General features: G+C 36.5%; 2 protein-coding genes across 2 annotated transcripts; one reads left to right on the top strand and one right to left on the bottom strand.

Moving 5' to 3' along the window:
- Positions 1 to 1,661: 1,661 nt before the first annotated feature.
- LOC109420459 (3-oxoacyl-[acyl-carrier-protein] reductase FabG) lies at positions 1,662 to 2,720 on the top strand. The gene is made up of 2 exons (XM_019694819.3): positions 1,662 to 2,246; positions 2,305 to 2,720. The coding sequence occupies exons 1-2, from the start codon at positions 1,706 to 1,708 to the stop codon at positions 2,520 to 2,522; spliced, it is 759 nt and encodes a 252-aa protein (XP_019550364.3). The 5' UTR covers positions 1,662 to 1,705; the 3' UTR covers positions 2,523 to 2,720.
- Positions 2,721 to 4,699: 1,979 nt separating this feature from the next.
- Positions 4,700 to 7,211, bottom strand: LOC109420460 (acidic leucine-rich nuclear phosphoprotein 32 family member B). The gene is made up of 3 exons (XM_029864320.2): positions 6,905 to 7,211; positions 5,779 to 5,929; positions 4,700 to 5,691 (listed from the first exon to the last, which is right to left on the bottom strand). Exons 1-3 carry the CDS (start codon positions 7,007 to 7,009, stop codon positions 5,633 to 5,635), a joined length of 315 nt encoding a protein of 104 aa, XP_029720180.1. The 5' UTR covers positions 7,010 to 7,211; the 3' UTR covers positions 4,700 to 5,632.
- Between the last annotated feature and the right edge of the window lie 8,701 nt (positions 7,212 to 15,912).

The following is a 15,912-nucleotide window of genomic DNA, read 5'->3' as shown; positions in this document are numbered from 1 at the left end:
TGATGGAAATTAATTCGCAGTTCAATTAACATTTCATCCATGAAAAAAAAACTTGTTCGCATCTGCATAATGCTTAGGTAACAGATTGATCAACATCAACATGCCTCAAGCTATTCTGGTTAAAGTTTTATGAAGTTCTTATAATCAATCATCAGTGCAAGTACATAAATACAACTAGTTTCAAAGCAGTCTTCAAAAGCAGCCTTGGAGATCTCCTGAAGAGTGGGCCAGATTCGTCTTATAGATATTTTATGCCTATTTTATTTCGGATTTGCAGAACAAAGAGCTTTATTGCTAAGTTTTATTATTCTATCTTAGAAATTACTTCAGGATTGTCACAAAAGTATAATTGTTACTTGGGATTATTATGTACTGTTGACACTTTTGAGAAAGACAGCTAAAAGATCAACATGCCTCAAGCTATTCTTGTTAAAGTTTCATGAAGTTCTTATAATAAATCATCAGTGCAAGTACATAAATACAACTAGTTTCAAAGCAGTCTTCAAAAGTAGCTTTGAAGATCTCCTGAAGAGTGGGCCAGATTAGTCTAATGGATGTTTTATGCCTATTTTATCTCACATTTGCAGAACAAAGAGCTTTATTGCTAAGTTTTATTATTCCATCTTAGAAATTACTTCAGGATTGCCACAAAAGTTTAATTGTTACTTGGGATTTCTCCTCTTTTCAACGGTGTATTGACATTAGCGGGTCATAGAAGAATTTGTTTAGTTATGATCGTTATAGTGAACCAAGACATGGTAAAAATCGAAGGGTCCGCAAAAAAAAATACTGTCTAACTAACAAAGAATCCACATATTTGAACAACCGAATGCACTTTCTTTACATATTCGATAAGGATTTTCCAATTAATACAAATTCGTTCATTTTTATGACATACTAGCTGCCCCGGCAAACTTTGTCTTGCCCGGTTGTGGTGGTTTGACAACTGTTGAGGTCATTGCAGCACCACACTCTAGATTGGTTTTATTTCGATCATGTTGAATTTCTTCCCAAATCATAAAGAATCAGTAATTTCCTTATTTTCCTCCTTTTTTAATTGATTTTCTTAACTTTTACTACTTATAAACACAGCCACCATGAGTACGAATCGAACCGTACAAGAGTCGTGCTGATCGGTTCATCCGTTAGTGAGTTTTGTTGTCTCAAAGAGACTCCAATCTCATTTTTATATATTAGATGTGTAAATAGTGGCACGGTCTCAGCGAGAGTTACCAATCTCGTACTCTTCGTACTACCGCCAAGGAAGTAGAAAAGAGGCAGCAGCGCAGCGATCAATGCAACCAGTGTTTATTAAAAAATGTGCTCACGTGTTGCCCTAGTGGACAAAAGAACTATAAAATTAAAATAAATAAATGAGGAAACAAAGACTTGTTGAAAATAGTGAAAGAAAAATTTTTTACGTATATCTTCTATTGTTAACCCTCAAGCTGCCCCCGTTGCTACGCCTATGGTCACCCGGCAATTTCAGAGCGAAATTAGTGAACACATCCCTGTCACACATACCATACTTGAACTATTTGTGTTTGTATATTGGTTCCGATAGGCATGTAGAAACACATACATTAAGAAAAATTAAATAAATTGAATACTCATACTGATTTGATTATTTCTTCATGTCATCGGTTGAATAACTTAGTAAGCAACAAGATCACTCGGTGAAATCAGCATTTTTGTCATTGAAAATATGGATTTTGAAAACAAAGTGGTTTTGATTACTGGAGCATCTTCTGGAATTGGAGAAGCAACATCGAAGTACTTTGCCAATTTAGGAGCATCATTGGTTCTTACTGGTCGTAAATCAGAACAACTTGAAAGAGTTGGGAACGAATGCAAGGGGAATCCATTGCTTCTGATTGCTGACGTCACAAAAGTGGAAGATAACCAGCGAGTTATTGATGAAACTATCGCTAAGTATGGAAAATTGGATGTTCTGGTCAATAATGCCGGAATACTTGCAAATGGGTCAATTGAAAACACCAGTCTGCAACAGTACGATGAAATTATGAACACAAACGTTAGGGCTGTTTATCATTTAACAATGTTGGCAGTACCTCATTTGATAAAAAGCAAAGGAAACATAGTAAATGTGAGCAGTGTAGCCGGCAACAGGTCGTTTCCCGGAATTTTGGCTTATGGTATGTCAAAGACAGCAATTGATCAATTTACTCGCTGTACGGCTTTAGAGCTAGCTCCTAAACAAGTTCGTGTAAATGCCGTAAATCCAGGTATGAATTAAAAATACTAAAAAAACGGAAAGCATATTATGTATGATGATTTTTGCAGGTGTTATAGTAACTGACATACACAAGCGAGGAGGAATGGATGAGAAGACATACGCAGAATTTCTAGAGAAATGCAAGCAAACCCATGCATTAGGTCGTCCTGGCGAGTCAAAGGAAGTTGCTTCAGTTATAGCATTTCTCGCATCCGATGCTGCTAGTTTTATAACAGGTGTTACCTTGAATGTTGATGGGGGACGCCACGCTATGTGTCCCCGGTAAAGTCACTTGAGCATTGCGTTTTTTGGGATAGTCAAACTTCAAGATGTTCTCGGATTAGGCTAACGAAATTCATACGATGATGTGGGCGCTTGAGACAACGAAGTCTCGTATGAATACGCATACTGAAATTAAAGGAGCAAGGTGGCCGTTGTCAACAGCACCGCTAACCAGAGAAAGTAGCGCGTACTTTCGTTGACAATGTGTTAACTTCTAGAGAATTTTATAGGTATTTGATCATTACGCATTTAAGTTTTGGCTTCCAATAAAGTGAAAGCAATTAAGGCTTCGTTACAATAAAATGTGTTTGAGTTTTTCTGTTTCAAGTTGGTGTATTAAATGTAGTGGTTGGAAAATGAGTTGAAGTTGGAGAGAAATTTTCTAAAGTGGAATTGTTATTGACTCTGGGGGAAAAAGGATTATAAACTGAAACAACTAAATGTTCAATAATGTTTATTGTTGAAATATTAGGGGTACTCACTAAACAGATTAAATTGCTGCGTAAGCCATGATTTTCTGCTTATTTGAAATGTATCATGATTTTGCGAATGAAATAATCAAAGATTGCCTTGGTGATCGCGACGTTTAATCAGTTTAATCAGTTTACGCTGTTAAGTGAATCCCCCTATTGTATTTTTGTGTAATAAATTTTGGTGTTTGAGGATGACTGAAGGAAGTACCATAGACTAATTTCAAGACCTCGATGTACCAAAGAAAACGATCAAATTTTGTGTGTCCAGTCCGGTACCCAATAATATTCATAACCGTGTATTTTTTTTCCGTGTAAATTACATTTAGCGTGTTACACTGATCTGACAGCTCTGACAGTAAGGGACTAAACATAAATTACGTAAAGTGGGTACCCGAGGATTGTTCACAATCTGCGAACTTGACTGCGGAAAAAATCGCAACCATGACGCCGTTGGAAGTACCCTCTCGGTTGTTAGATGCAGTACATGTCTGTCGTTCGAAACTTGCGTGCAAAATCGCAGGCAGCCATGATATTTTTCATTTCAATTGCTCACGACTCATACTTGTGACGACTCATACAAATATTTCAGAGGTCTCATACAAAAAGCGTGACATATGGGGAGAGGGTTGAAAATGGACCGTTTTTGCGTGACGTAATTTATGGACGCTCCCTAATGTCCCATTTAACCCCTTTTTACATCCAACCAACGTGATGTGTAGAGCACTCCTTCCATACAACGTTCATCAATTCTATACGTAACTTGCCTGAAAAAAAAACATTAATCATGAAGCGTGGGTCTATATCGGCCCACTTGCGCATGTCAATGCCCGTTAAAGCCTGGGACCCATAGCGTCCGTTCCGTCGAAGTTTGCGTATATTTGACAATTTGCCATGGGAAATCTGTCAAACTACTTTCACGCACACGCAAACGTTTGTATTATGCGGGGTACTTTAAGGGAGCGTCCATAAATGACGTAGAATTTTTTGCCGGTTTTTTACTCCCTCTCTCCCCTAGTAGCATATTTTCCAATGTCTTACGCATAGTTCATCAAATAATTCTAGACAACCCCCTTCCCCCTAAAATGCTACGTCATTTACGGACGCTCCCTAACAGTAAGCGTGAAGATATAACCACAGACAAACACACGTAACACTTACTTAAAAATTCATCGCTCAGTTACACTACCACCAGCCGGAGACGATATTGCGCGAAGCACTGAGCTTCGCAATATCGTCAACAGCAGGCGCTAGTGTGATACGTAAAAGACGAACAAAAACGATGCGCGCGCCTGTGGTTGTGAAAGTAACAACTGCGGAGATTTAAAATGATAGATAAAACCATAGACGATGAAAATTTTGTCAGTGTCATGGGAAATCTGTCAAACTACTGTCAGGCACACGCAAATGTATCACTTGCCCTTTAACAGTAAGTGTGAAGATACAACCACAGATATGTCTGTGTTATGTCTGTGATATTACTCTTTTGATATACACGACTGGATCGAGATAGCCCCTACGAGTAAGACCCTTCATACATATATGTACACTATGTACATGTTAAGACATACTTAGCACTTTTATTATTGTGTTTCTCAAATCTACATAAGACATCCTTTAAAAAACATGTTTTGTTTATTAATCAATGCAGAATGCTTTGTGATTGTTGTATAATGATTCTCATTAAGATTCAAACCAATTATTTAGTCTGTTTTGTTTTTGTTTATTGTTACTTTCATCTTTGCATTGTTTCCAACAAATCTTTTGCACGGACATACATACTTAATATTAAACTTGTAATTTTGAAGAGTGAGCTGACGAAATACGTGCAGATGGTCAAATTATGCTAACGCTCCAGTTATGTGATCTCGATGCAATTTTTCAACCCATGTCTACAGGCTTGGTACCGCTCAACTGATGTATTGCTGCGAAATTATGTACTATAGACGGCGGCAAAACCCAATCATTATTATGTTGTGTTCATCTTGTCATTTGATTATTTTGAGTTGGCCTTTTTATACTATAATAAAACATATTTATGAACGCAATTAAACATAAAGGGCTACAATAAATACAAATGCTGCTCAGATTTCCGCAAAATAAATTAAGCACAAAAGTTGTACAGATTCCTAGCTTTCTGTTTGATATTCGAACTGATTGTTTCATAAGCATTAAATCCTAATAAATCGTGTCGAAATTATCAACATGTTTAGGTATGCATTACAATGTACACGGTACACTCGCAATTCATTGTGTTTGAATAATTGCAACAATACTCATAATCACGTTGGTAGATTTAAAATGGAAGTTTGCATATTCTAACCCACGATAATGTACTGTATACTAGGTCCAAATGCTCCGCACGATTCCTATCGTAGTCACGTAAAACATGAAGCTTCTGTTGACTATATCGATGGGATTAAAGACCGTTAAACAGAAATTTAATTTCAACCAGCGAACTTATACCTTCACGCGTATGATGTCTATGGTAGGATTTCCTTTGTTGGGTTTAAAATATATACACAAACAAATTTTACAATGTTTATGGTTGCATATACTTATTATTTGCATATTTAGTGCAAATTGAAATAATAAATCACCTATTCCTATTTACTTAGTCTCACTCTTACACTGTATCTCATCATTACGCATCCTCATCCTCTTCTTCTCCGTCAACTTCATCGCCCTCTTCCTCTTCTTCATCTGTAAAGAAAAGAAAATAGAAATTTTTGATCAAATAGTTCTTTTTTCATAAATTTGTCAGTAAATAATAGAAAACAAGTAACTAACCTTCAGCTTCTATATCTTCTTCTTCTCCATAGGGAAGGTCATATTCTTCATCCTCTCCTTCCACTTCCTCGCCTTCATCTTCAACATCTTCTTCTTCCTCTCCCGCGCCATTTTCGTCTTTCTTCACTTTTTTAGATTCTGTGGTTTTTTCCTGTAATAGAAAGATGACAATGTCAAAATTACTGTTTTATTCATTCGATTATAAAAATACATATAGACGGTGAATTATTTTTAAATTAATCTTTTTGCTTTAATCTAATACTAAATATTGCTTTCAGTAGTTGTGAAATGTAGAGCATTCATTTCACACAAACGAAGGACAAGTTTTCCGTTAAACACTCGTTGATGTACACACACATACATTCATTAGAAGCCGGCATTTTGCACAGTTTCTTTTAATCTGTATAAACAACTCAAGATCGATGAAGTTTCAAACTGTGCGTCAATTTTAGCTTCCCGCTCTTCTCACGTGTGCTGTATCCTTGGGTGTATTGGTATATTCGCGCGCTATTACATCGACACTTTCAGTGTACCAATATCTGGTCAAGTCCATATTCCGTTCTCTTCGAATGAAAATATAATAATGAAAAGCGACGCCAAGCCAAAAACATGTAATTTATTCGAAAAATACATTATTTGGCGGAAGTTTGTCATTTACGAAATGATTTCGAATATTAACTCAGAATCAACATTTAATATAATAAAAAAATGCTGAATGATAATTGTCATTAACTGCTATTTTGATAGAACGATTTAGAAAAACGTGTTTGTCCGCCATATTCTTCACTGGTCAATGCACTCCATACTTTGCCGAAATACGGCGGATCAAGGATTTAAGAATTACTTTTTTGAAAATACTGAAATGAGTCGCTTCTAGTGATGTAGGCAAGGAAATTCCATACACGCCGCGTGGTTTCCTATTGGAAATGGCGGTGCTCTATTAAAGCATTTCAAATCGGAGGGAAACGAACCATGAAAGGCTTCCACCGGCCGGTGGTGATTTGGGGAATAGGAAAAAGATGTGTGTATTCGCAACCAAATAATTATCTTTTTTAAGAAAGTATTATAAGCTTCACTGTACTGATAGACAATTTAAATTCACAGAAATATAACTGTTGATACTTACATCGGCGGGCCGCTTCACTCCTTTTAATTCCTTGGCTTCTGCTTTCTCGTCGGCAGCGGCAACATTTTCCACCTCGACTTCGCTTTTTTTGTTTTCTGCACTCATTCTGACAACACTTAAGCACGGTTAATTGAATCCAAAATTTGAACTAGTTTTAAGAGGTTTTGAACAAATAGTTTAGCTATACACTTATGTCTTTTTATATTTTTCGAGAGAGACGATGCAGCTTCGACGAGCTCTGATACACGACTGTGGTGCTGTCTTCAGACGGCGTACTGAACATAACATGAAAAATGGTTTGCCACAGGCGTCGCTTATATCAGAACACCAGGTAATATTGTATTTTTGGGCTTTCCATTGGGAATTTCGTTGAAATGTTTTACCTAGTCCAATCCATAAAATAAAAAGCATAGGTAAATAATTTTGAAACTATTTTCTTATTAAAATACAAGAATTGTTTACCTAAAAAGAGGGATGCATGAGTAAACGAGAGGAGGCATTTGCTTTGCCACCGTGAGTTGTCTGGAAGGTATGAATTCAATTCGATTGAGAATGCGCCTATTCTGTAGGCTGAAGTGCAACTGATGAGAGTTTTGGTTGGAAATCTCATTTGTTATATTTATCATATCATTTCAAATATAACAAAGCAATGCTTAATGTTCAATCAATGATGGTCAATTATACGTTTTCATCCTATGAAAATTTAGGTTATTTATTGATGTAGCTGTTAATAATTATAACATTAATGCAATGATGCTAAAAAAACTGCTGAACATGTTTTGAAATCGCATCAATTCTAAGGCGTTTTCTACAGTTAAACGTACCTTTGGCCATTTAATAAGATATGCAAGTTTACTGATTTCGGGTTATTAAATATATGTTTGTCTACTGATATGAAGTTTGGTCAGTGGGTGCGAAAATGTGTATGTGTAAATGTCCGTATTTTTTATTAGAATATAATAACCAAATCATTTTAAAATAATTCAATGGTTGTTATTTAATTGAAATACATAAGCTAAATAAAATTGTGCAGCAAATTAAGTCTAACGAGAGAGACTTTCTTGAGAAAAAATACTTACACATCAACAGACAGTAAATATATTTATTTTCCATCCTGGCATTTTCTGCAGTTGGCAGATTCATCCCTGTTAGACAAAATGATATTGCTTGATTTCTTTTAAGGTGAAATGAAAGCGCGTCCAGGGTGCATTTTTGCCTCGCATTTTCGAGAGCACCGATCTCATCATCCACAAATTGTCTGAAAACGAAAATGCTACTCAAAGTTTACCACGAGTGAGCAAGGCTACTCATTGCTTTTTCAGCACTGTTTGTTGTTTAGATGACGAAATCCGTGCGTGGCAGCTATTGTGACGGTCATCTTTGGATTCGCTCACATATGTCCTTAATACTAAGCGCCGCGCTGCGGTTTGTTCATTTCCTCCATGGCGTTTGCATGCATGGTTTAAGTCTGCACCTGTCGAATATTGCGCATAAGGTTCGCCACTGGACTGCGCTCTTAGTTTTCATAAGTGCGAAAACCTGTATAAGAGTGCGCGATTACAACAAATCGAGTTGGTGTCTTAAGTGCACTAGTTCTTCGATCTATACTGAGTAAATGCTATAAAGACACCGTGTTGATTTGAAGCAATCGCGCACTTTTATTTGCGTTTTCGCTCTTATGAAAAGTCCTACGATAGTTCAGGGGTGAACTAAATACGCAATATATTACCACTTTACTGTTTCCGCAGTTATGTTTATTGTAGGGAGTGCACTTATTTATCATGAATCTTTGAATATATGTTTAAATATTCTAACACAATTTGATGCAAAACCGCAGTGTATTAGGTATCCTTCTTCTGATAACTATGGAAACAATCTAGTTAAATGGGAAATGCTGAATATTCACCTTGCCTTGCTCCAAAAGCCGGTGCTCAAAAAAGGATAAAGTTAATAGGGTCAAGTGGGGTAAAATGCCATTTTTCAAACTTTCATCGTTTTCAATGATAATTAGCCTTATCTGTTAGGCTTTCAAAGTGGTAACAGCAACTAGACAATATTTGCTCGATACTTCAGCAAAAATATTCACTAAACTATTGCATTTTCATCGATTTTTAGCGATTTTAAAAACTGATTCGTAAAACGGAAGTGGTGCAAAACGACCATCTGACATGGGGTAAGATGCCACTTCATAAAAACATTCAAAAATTACGTCCATCAGTTTTTGGGCATTTCCGACTCCTTTCCCCCCCTCTGTCCCGCTTTTTTCGTATACTATACTCAATAAATGCAGGGCTGTTACACGTGGCGCGGATTTTGCGTTTTTCGCGGTTTTTCCGTTTCGCGCGGATTTCGCGCGTTTTTGCTAATTTCGGCGCGGATTTTGCGGAAATCGTTTTCAAATGCACTTACATTAAATATTTAGACATGAAGCTCAACGCAATTAGTAAAAAATAATGAACATTTTCAAATTAGAGTTATTGGGCTGGGCTTTATTGGTGATACTGAAGCTGTTTCTGTGGAATTTGTAAAAAGACGCCTATCGGAAATTTTGGAGAAACATTTGGTTGAATTTTGTAGTCACATTTCATAGAATCTCGTAAAGAAAATCATTGGTTTTGTAGACTGATTGCTTTTCTGACACGGTATGTCGTGAATTTTGTAGTCACATTTCATAGAATCTCGTAAAGAAAATCATTGGTTTTGTAGACTGATTGCTTTTCTGACACGGTATGTCGTGAAAATTCAGAAATTCTTGAAAAAAGATACAGGTAAGACGTCCTGAAGGTTTTTATGATTGCATTCTTAGAAAATTCCGTAGAAAAAGCTTTGGAAAAACTAGCGATTTTTTTTTCAACTTGCAGGACATTTTTCATTCATTATGGATGAGTTTAATGGAATTCACGAAATTCCTGATTCAGTTATTTGTGGAATTTATGTCGAATCGATTTTGTTTTGCTAAAATTCCGAAAGAATTATCCTAAAAATACGTAAACTACTGTTGTAAAATTTCTCTTTGATTTTTAGTCGGAGCACTCGTTGTGAGCTGAGTTGCGGGAATAGTTATTGAAGGGTTTCTTGGTAGATTTTTTGGAAGAATACTTGAAGTAATCGTTGACGCTTTTGGAATCTTAAGACTGAGGACATTCTTGCTAAAATCTTCACTGAATTTTCCAGGGTGCGGTGTGGCCAGAAGCTATTATCATAAATTTCTGTTGGAATAATACTTACATATCTTTTACGCAATGTTCAGAACATTTGCTAGACATTTTTTATGAAGTGTTTTTTATAAATATCTCCCTTAGAAGTAAAATTTATTGGTGATTTAATCAATACATTTCACTAGTATTACCCTATTGGTATCTTCATAAAATAAGTTTCTGCAGAAAGTAATCCATGAAATTCTCAAGAAGTTTCTGAAAATTCTCTCTCAATTCTCTCGAACGATCTTTCGGTATTTACTACAGATTTTATTTTAGGGTTTCTATCATAACATTGATTATAAATTGTTTTAAAATAATCGCCAAGATTACCCCTTTTTCGGATCAGAAATACCTATTCTCGTAAAATAGCAGACATACTGATTAATAAACAATCAAAGTACTATCGATTTAAAACTTTTTATTCCAATTAAAAAAAATGGCCTGTTTGCAACATTTTTCAATTCTTGTTTGATGTATAAGTTGTCATTTAAAGTCATGGATTATCCTTTCAGGACGCGCGCCATCAAGCAGCTGAAACTGCACCGCAGTCGCGCTGTATACGACGAGCGAGGTTTTTTGGTAGTGTTGTACTTTTTACAACGGCGCGCGCGCTGAAGGGTTGATAATGGTTAAAAATAAATTTATTGTTAGAAATGCTCTTCATCTGGAGTGCAACAAAACTCTGGCTTTTTATGAGCTTCAGTCATCAAAACCATATGTTTTTGTACTGGCGCGGATTTGATGACCTCGGCGCGGATTTCAAATGGCTTGGCGCGGATTTTGCGGTTTCCAAATCGACACTTTTGTAACAGCCCTGTAAATGGAGTGTTACCTCCCTCCCCGCAAAACGATGATCGTAATATTTGAATGACCCCTAACATGGAAAGCGTAAACATCAACAACCATGCGTCTCCATGTGTGCCTCAATCTCGTTGGAAACATTTGGCTGGTAATAAAATCACCAGAAAACCTTAATTGCAAGCACGAAAAACCGGAAGTTGCCAATTTTCATAGGGAAATCAAAAGATTTTTCGTGGGTTTGGTGGCCTAGCTTCTAGAAGACTGTTGGATGCAAACATATCTTGACACCATTCCCCTATAGTAATGATCAAGTCCCATTCAGGAATGATTTTATGAGATGGGCCATTTTACCCCATCTTGGCATTTTGGGCTTTATTCCCCTAAAAGCCGAAAGCGCGGTGCGTCGTTTCCTCGTCCGTTGAAGCCGTACGAAGTTTTCGATAAGCAACCCAAGCTTCTGCCAAACAGAGTCGAATGGTAGTGCGCGGTAACGCAAAAACATATATATATATATATAAATCAATCCACATGGAACGATCCATGTAGAATAACTTGAGCGCGTAAGTTGTGAATGAGTATGAAATGAAAGCGTTCTATTTTCAAAAATCAATTAAATAGTAAATGATAATAAAGTGTACTAATCAATAACATTTTTTTATTAAAAATGATTAGCAAAAAACCGTTTCATACTTTTATTGATTTTTCTTCATCCTCATCTTCGGATGGTGAAGGAAGATGTTGATGAGTTATATAGCTCATTTATCTCACCACTGGACTATCGCACAAGGTTTTACCGAGTGTGAAAACGCAAATAAAAGTGCACGAATACATCAAATCAACTAGTGTCTCAGAGCACTTATTCAACATAGAGTGAAGAAATAGTGCGCCGAAGAAATTAACTTGATGTGATGCAACCGCGCACTTTTATTTACGTTTTCGCTCTAATGAAGCCTTAGTGCGCTGTCCAGTGGTAAACTAAATGCGCTACATTACAGCATTGTTAAGGCTAGTTTACACCTTGTGATTACAGTCATTTCTTTTTTACGCGGTTTTTATTTACGCGGACGCGTAAATGAAAACTCCAAACTATAAAAAAAAATCATCGTCTTATTTTTGCATGATTCGTCGAGAAATGATGAGACTTTTTTTACGCAGTTTTTTGAATTTTGAACTGAGTTTTTTTTACGCGGTACGTATCCCCCGCGTGAAAAAACCTGACTGTATACTGTATTGTGTAAAAAGATAGGGTATGTGTGCCATCAGTAATCTCACGCTCCCATATTCATCCCATTCGAAAACAAGCGATTACGGCACCGATTGATTCCGTTCTTTTTGTTTTCATGGGTGCTCACTTCTAACAAAAAATACAAAAATAAGAAACAAAACAAACAGCACTTCAATCCTTTGTTTTCCGTAGGATGAAAATGGGAGCCACATGCTTAATAAGGGAACCAATACCCTATAACATCTTGAAACATGGTTGGTCGTTTTATTCCGGTTCTTCTGTCAAATCTTCACAATGTAGTTAAGTTTAGAACAGCCTGAAGAAATTGGGAAAATGTTTAGTATTATTGAAAATATGGATCAATGAGTACATCACACAAAATAACAATCTGAACAAAATGCTATGTTTTTATAGTGTTTCAATACTTTTTAGAGAAAAAAAAGTACGGGGAAAAATCTGGAAAATGATAATTATTACTAGCAGTTATGTACACATAATATATCACTCAATACCGACTAATAATATTCTTATTTTGGATAGAAAAACTTCCAACATTTAGAAAACGGACTATCCCAAAAACACCTTCTTTTTTGTCGAACTTCATAGGTTATAAAATTCCGTTCTCTGATAAAACTATCTCGCGCTCAGTATCATACGGGCGTATCTACAATGATCGATTTCTCTTTATCGATTTTCTCTTCGGCTAATAACTTGGCCTGCAAATCATTTTTGTTTTTTTTTTGTTGTTTTAGATGCTAGTTCTAGTCGTCCTTCGCCGAAATACACCGAGAGATCATCCGAATGTTGGTCGTATTTTCCGGAATAATCCAAAGAGAAAATCGACGAAGAGAAATGGATCTTTGTAGATACGCCTGTATGATACTAAACGCGAGCTAAAAACATCAAAAAAAAAATTAAATGCATGCGAATTTTCAACTTCCTGTATTTTTTATTTGCGTAATCGTTTTTTGGAGACGTCTAAAAAAAAGGTTCTTCGGAAAATAACCATTTTTCATTTATTTAAGAATTGCGTTTAAAATGCGGAGGAAAGTTTTCTTGAAAAAAATAATTTTCCTATATCATGAGCATTCTGGAAAAGAATGTATTTGCGCAGAAACAAGAAAAAAATTGAATGTTTTCCCACAGTTTTCGCAATTTCAAATTTTTAGATGATGTAGAAAATTTTGAAAACTTAAGTGTAATCTTTGTGATAAAAGACCAAGCGAAATGATTATTTTTTTGAAAATCAGAATTGCCATTCTTTATTTCAAAGACTTATATAGTACTAGCTGTTTTAACATGCAGCTCTACAGGGACGTCCCCCGCAAAGTCATCTGTATGGGAGCTCCCTTGGAGCTCCCCGTTCCCGAGACCGGAGAGCACTCACACCAAGCTAAAAACCTTCTCCGGCCCCAAAAGCACCAACAAACAAAATTTCACACCAATCGATTCAGTAGTTTCCAAATGCATATAGCGTCGGACAAAACAATAAGACCACCGGTCTTATTTTATACAAAATGGCCAAGTTTGACGATATGGTATTCGATTTCTAGTAAAGATTAGGCTGAAATTGGAGTTTGATTTGTATTAAATTGATTGAGTTCTGTTCACTACTTACAAAGGTACATATATACGGTGCGACAAAATTCTAGCACCGAATTTTTATGATGGTTATTTGTGGTGAATTCAATAAAAATGTCCCCAAGTTTAAATGGCATCATTAATTTTAGTACTTGTTTATCAAGCATATCAGATACTCTCATGCTTTGGTAATGGCAATCTGAAAGTGGTCCTATTATTTTGTCGTTTCGTGTACCTGTAACTTTTGATGTAGTGAACAGAGCTCAATCAATTAAATACAAATCAAAATTCACGTAACTGCTTGGCGACGACATGAGCTTGAAAATTTGCGACAGTTGGCCTATCATAGTGTACCCGATCGAAGAAAATACAATCACGTATGTGGCAACCCTAATCCAACCTAATGCATCTGACAGGAGCCAACATCTATCGTGTATCCACAATGGAATCCTTTGTGGAAACACAAATGTTGACATACAACATGTTGGATTCTAAAAGATGGCGTCCTCGCACCCTGGTGAATACAATACAGTTACACGGAACTACAAATCAACCCAAATTTAAGTTGTTTTGACGCAATCCCGATCTTCCGTGGAATAACTCAAATTTGCGTCAAACAGCGAAAGTGGTGAGTGAGTAGTTCTCGTTTGAGAGCGGCAAAAAAATTAACCCACTGGTAAGTTATTTTAACCCAACGGAGGCCTCAAATGACGCAAATTTGAGTTAACTCAAGAAAACCCAAATTTGGCTTCTTCCACGGAAGAGCAGCGGATGCGTCGGTGCTTCTCTCTTTGTTTTCGACAACATTGCGGTGGGGCGAGGGAGAAAACAACCCAACTTTGAGTTAAAACTAAAAGCAGTTTAGCCAAATTTGAGTTTTTAAAACTTATTCTTTGGGTTTTAATATTTTTCCGTGTATACACTACGTCCCTGTCGCGCATGGAGGCTCGCTCGTGGTTGCTGCTGATACACGTTTGTGTGCGTAGAGAAGATTATACTGTAGGTACGCGGTTTTTTTTTACAATTACAAAAAACGTTGTATGCAACGCGTTGCAAAACTCGCTTTTTCCAGCACTCGTCGTATTTATCCAACTCGGCAAGCCTCGTTGGAAAAACGTACAACTCGTGCTGAATAAATCATCATTTTGAAACTTGTTGCATAAATAACTATTTCAGCACGAGCTTATCCAACGAGCCTCAGAATAATGTACGACTGAGTATCATGGTCAATCAATCTAATTTAGCATGCTGTCCATCCTACTATTGAGTATACGTACAAAAATGAATAAAAAAGAATGTTGGCCAAAGTGCCAAAAAGTGCTACTTTTCAGCACACGTGTCGAAAAGTAGTACTTTTCGGGACATTTGTTGTAATGAAAAAAGAGGTAGGCCGGTTTAGCGCACTTTTTCTCAGTGAAAAATTGACGTTTTCACAACGTAATTGCAAAAAAAGACATGAAGAATTTGACATTTTAACTTGCTGAAGTATGCTGGAATGGCCTACTTTTTACCACTGTAGCAAGTGTGCCGAAAAGTAAAACTTTTCGGCACTTTTACCAACATGCACTTTTAACTTACTGTTGTTGCACCTTCCGTAGATTCAACTACTGCCTCTATATCTATTGAACGGCTTGAATCCGAAACAGTACGATTTGAATTCCAATGCAAACTGTTAATCAGATGTAGGTAGGTTGTTGAAGCTGCATTTACCTATGCACCACCGTTTGACGACGGGAGCTCGATGAGGTGACACCGGCTTACAACATAACTTACCTGATTGAACAAACACTACCCTTACAAGCATGGATACTTTTGCATGTATTTTTTTTTCTGCGTAGGCAGAAAAGATCATACAGGATGGGTATTTTACGTAATTACAAAAAAATGTTGTATGCAACTTGCTGCAAAACTCGATTTTTCAGCACTCCTCGGATTTATCCAACTCGGCTATAAAAATAATAACATTTAAGGGGGGTTGATAAATAGTTAATGAAATTAGTTGAAAAATACCCATTACCCAAACAATCAGGCCAAATCATAAAGCTCATCGGATTTGTTAGGAGATTTTCTGGCGACCCAGATTGCAGTTAATTTATTTAAATTTTACCAATTAATTATTTTTGTCCCCCTTCAAAATGCTGACATCCGATCATAATTTTCCGAGGGAGAGGGGTGGCATAAGAGACAATCGAAATTTAAAT

This window comes from Aedes albopictus, chromosome 2 (genome assembly GCF_035046485.1).
Source record: "Aedes albopictus strain Foshan chromosome 2, AalbF5, whole genome shotgun sequence".
Classification (NCBI taxonomy): domain Eukaryota; kingdom Metazoa; phylum Arthropoda; class Insecta; order Diptera; family Culicidae; genus Aedes; species Aedes albopictus.
Note: the sequence above shows the minus strand (reverse complement) of the source record. Positions and strands in the feature narration are given on the sequence as shown.